At 37.3% G+C, this 3274-nt stretch overlaps 1 protein-coding gene across 1 annotated transcript; it reads left to right on the top strand.

The window, feature by feature from the left end:
- The first annotated feature begins 548 nt into the window (after nt 1-548).
- LOC131076889 (probable aquaporin PIP2-8) lies at nt 549-2900 on the top strand. The gene is made up of 4 exons (XM_058014233.2): nt 549-1024; nt 1850-2145; nt 2350-2490; nt 2597-2900. Exons 1-4 carry the CDS (start codon nt 739-741, stop codon nt 2714-2716), a joined length of 843 nt encoding a protein of 280 aa, XP_057870216.1. The 5' UTR covers nt 549-738; the 3' UTR covers nt 2717-2900.
- Nucleotides 2901-3274: the final 374 nt, after the last annotated feature.

The raw sequence follows: 3274 nt of genomic DNA, 5'->3' as shown, positions 1-3274 counted from the left end.
CTATTCATGGTTAGTTTAAAATTGCAAATCGTTTCAGACGAATTTGACCAAATGGATAACCCCTCAATCCTTGGTTCATAGTCCAAGAGGTTCAGTCTAAGACTCGTGCTCTTGTGTCGGATAGCTAAAATGACTTTATGAATAAAAAATCCTCCATCCAAAAAATTTGCAAACCTGATATTAGCAAACTTTATTTAAACTTTATTTAAAGAAATGTGTTGGGCTTGGAATCCATTAAATATTGCCAGTGACATCACCATTAGATTGGCATTCTCATAAGATAATAATTATCAAAATTCCTCCCGACCGCACAGCTAGCAGTTGGGTATGTCTGCAGCTATCCAAGCTGTGAAATTTTTTTCTTTTCCCGGACATTTAGGTTTATTCAATGAGTGGGTAATCTGTGTTATCTCAATTAGTGTTTCCAACGTACCAAAAGATAGATGACCGGCATGAGAATGGTCGGCTACCGGTCCCAATTTTGTCCTAATCTACTATAGAAAATTGCCCGTTGATGAGCGTTGATGAGCTCTGAGTGGGTTATGCAATGCACATTTGACAGAGACGGTGGTCAGTAGGGCACATTAGGAATGCCCTTCCTTGAGCATAAATAGTTCACGTGCCACACCTTTTTCTTGACCACACAAACCAATTTGCTTCTTCTTCCTGAGTTCTCTCTGTTTCTTTGTATAAACAAACCAGGTTGTAAGATAGTTTAGCAGTGTTTTGATAGAGAAAATGGCCAATGAAGAAGTAGTGGAGCAGGAGGGTTTTGTGGCGAAGGATTACAAAGACCCCCCACCTGCTGCTTTCTTTGATATGAATGAGTTCAAGCTCTGGTCATTCTACCGTGCACTGATTGCAGAGTTCATTGCAACATTGTTGTTTTTGTACATAACAGTTGCAACCGTAATTGGGCATAAGAGAAACAGTGCTGGCTGTGGTAGTGTTGGGCTCTTGGGAATTGCCTGGTCTTTTGGGGGAATGATATTTGTGCTTGTTTATTGCACTGCAGGAATCTCAGGTGAGAGAAAGTTCCATATAGAAATTATGCCCCTGTTTTTGTGCCTAGGGATTCTATTGGTGTAGACATATGATTCAGACAGTTCATGATGTTAGTCTGATTTCAATTGTGTGAGTTGCTTTCCTGAATGTTTTGGATTACACTCCATGATAGATCATGGAAAAGTAGAAATTCTACAACTATTGTGAACTATAATTAAAGACCTAACTGTAAGGATCACACTCCATAGAAAGTTCCGTAAAAATTATGCCCCTGTTTTTGTTTCCATACAAATCATACCCCTGTTTTAGTTTCTAGCATTAGGAATTATGTTACTGCAGACATGATTTGTACATTCCATGATGTTAATATGCATTGCTTTTGTTTTTGACTGTATGAATTTTTTCCCTTAAACATTAGGGATCACACTTCATCGCCCATCATAAAGAAATAGCAATTCTACTACTATTGTGAGTTATAATTGAAGATATATGGTTTGTGTGAATTTTTTTTGTAACATTAACAATCACACTCCATACAAAGTTCCATACAAATCATTCCCCCTGTTTTTCTTTCCATAGAAATCATACACCCGTTTTTGTTTCTAGCATTAGGAATTTTATTACCGCAGATATATGATTTCGACAGTAAATGATGTTAGTATGCATTGCTTGTTTGGACTGTGTAAGTTGTTTTTTTCAAAACATTCTAGATCACACTTCATTTATTGGTTCAATCATTATTGAAGGACTGTGTAAGTTGTTTTCTTCAACATTCTAGGTCACACTCCATTCACTGGTTCAATCATTATTGAAGATATGGGGTTTCTTTGATGGGTATTTGCAGGAGGGCATATCAATCCAGCAGTGACATTTGGCCTGTTTTTGGCTAGGAAGGTGTCCTTGCCAAGGGCTGTGCTTTACATGGTAGCTCAATGCTTGGGAGCCATATGTGGGTGTGGACTGGTGAAGGCCTTTCAGAAGTCCTACTATACCCAATATGGAGGAGGAGCCAATTCTGTGGCTAATGGCTACACAAAGGGTGTGGGGTTGGGTGCCGAGATCATTGGTACATTTGTACTAGTTTACACTGTTTTTTCTGCCACAGATCCCAAACGCAGTGCTCGTGACTCCCATGTCCCTGTAAGTTGTGTCTTCCCAAATTTGTTACATTTTGATTGATTTAATATATTCAATATGTTTTCTTCCAGATTAGACCATGTAGAGTTTTTGTTGTCCATGATTCGAATCAAACACTATGATTCATCACTAAGACATATAGCAACAGAAGAGAAATCTTAAAGTGGTGATTTAGGAAGGGGCTGATGATAGCTTGTTTGAATACAGGTTTTGGCTCCATTACCAATTGGTTTTGCTGTGTTCATGGTCCATTTGGCAACAATTCCAATCACAGGGACAGGCATCAACCCTGCTAGGAGTTTTGGAGCAGCTGTCATCTATGGCCACCAGCAGCCCTGGGATGACCAGGTAAGAATTGAGTACTACTCTGTACCATGTCTATCTAATTATGCAATGGGTTTTTGATTTTGTAAGACACAACTTTTAATGTGGGTCTGGATTCATATGAATGCAGTGGATATTCTGGGTGGGCCCATTTGTTGGAGCACTTGCAGCAGCAGCATACCATGAATACATTTTAAGGGCATCACATTTGAAGGCCTTGGGATCCTTCCTCAGTAACACACCAGTCTAATTCTTTTGGAACTACCTTTTCTAAACTGTATTTGTCATCTGAGCCACACAAAAAAATGTGAATGAACTGTTTGCTGGCTTGGTTTTCTGTTGTTAAAAGCTAGTTCTGTATTTTTCTGCAGCAACAGGGTTTGTGTAAGATTATTGCTTTTCTTTAATAGAAAGTTGAAAGATCTTTGAGATAACAGCAGTGTTTGCTCCTTGTGATCTTCTGAGCTATGAAATCAATTATGGGTTACTGAAAATCTGTAGCTATTTGGTTTTTTTCACTTAAAAAAAATGGGTCACTGGTGGTATTGTATTATGGTAATTTGCAATGAGCACAATTTGTGTAAGATAATTGAAAATAAAGGCAGTTGAAAAAGTTGAATCAAGTTGAATCAGATTAAAATGGATTTGTTGAGTATCATTTAAATGTAAAGATTGGAATTCATATGAACTACTATTTATAAAATATGAGTATATGAGTTTGACTAAAAAATTATGTAATTAATCTTGATAGGAATATCATAATTATTAAATAAAAAATCAATTTAATAATTATTTTTATTAAGGGCAG

This window comes from Cryptomeria japonica, chromosome 10, assembly GCF_030272615.1.
Source record: "Cryptomeria japonica chromosome 10, Sugi_1.0, whole genome shotgun sequence".
NCBI classification, from domain to species: Eukaryota; Viridiplantae; Streptophyta; class Pinopsida; order Cupressales; family Cupressaceae; genus Cryptomeria; species Cryptomeria japonica.
Note: the sequence above shows the minus strand (reverse complement) of the source record. Positions and strands in the feature narration are given on the sequence as shown.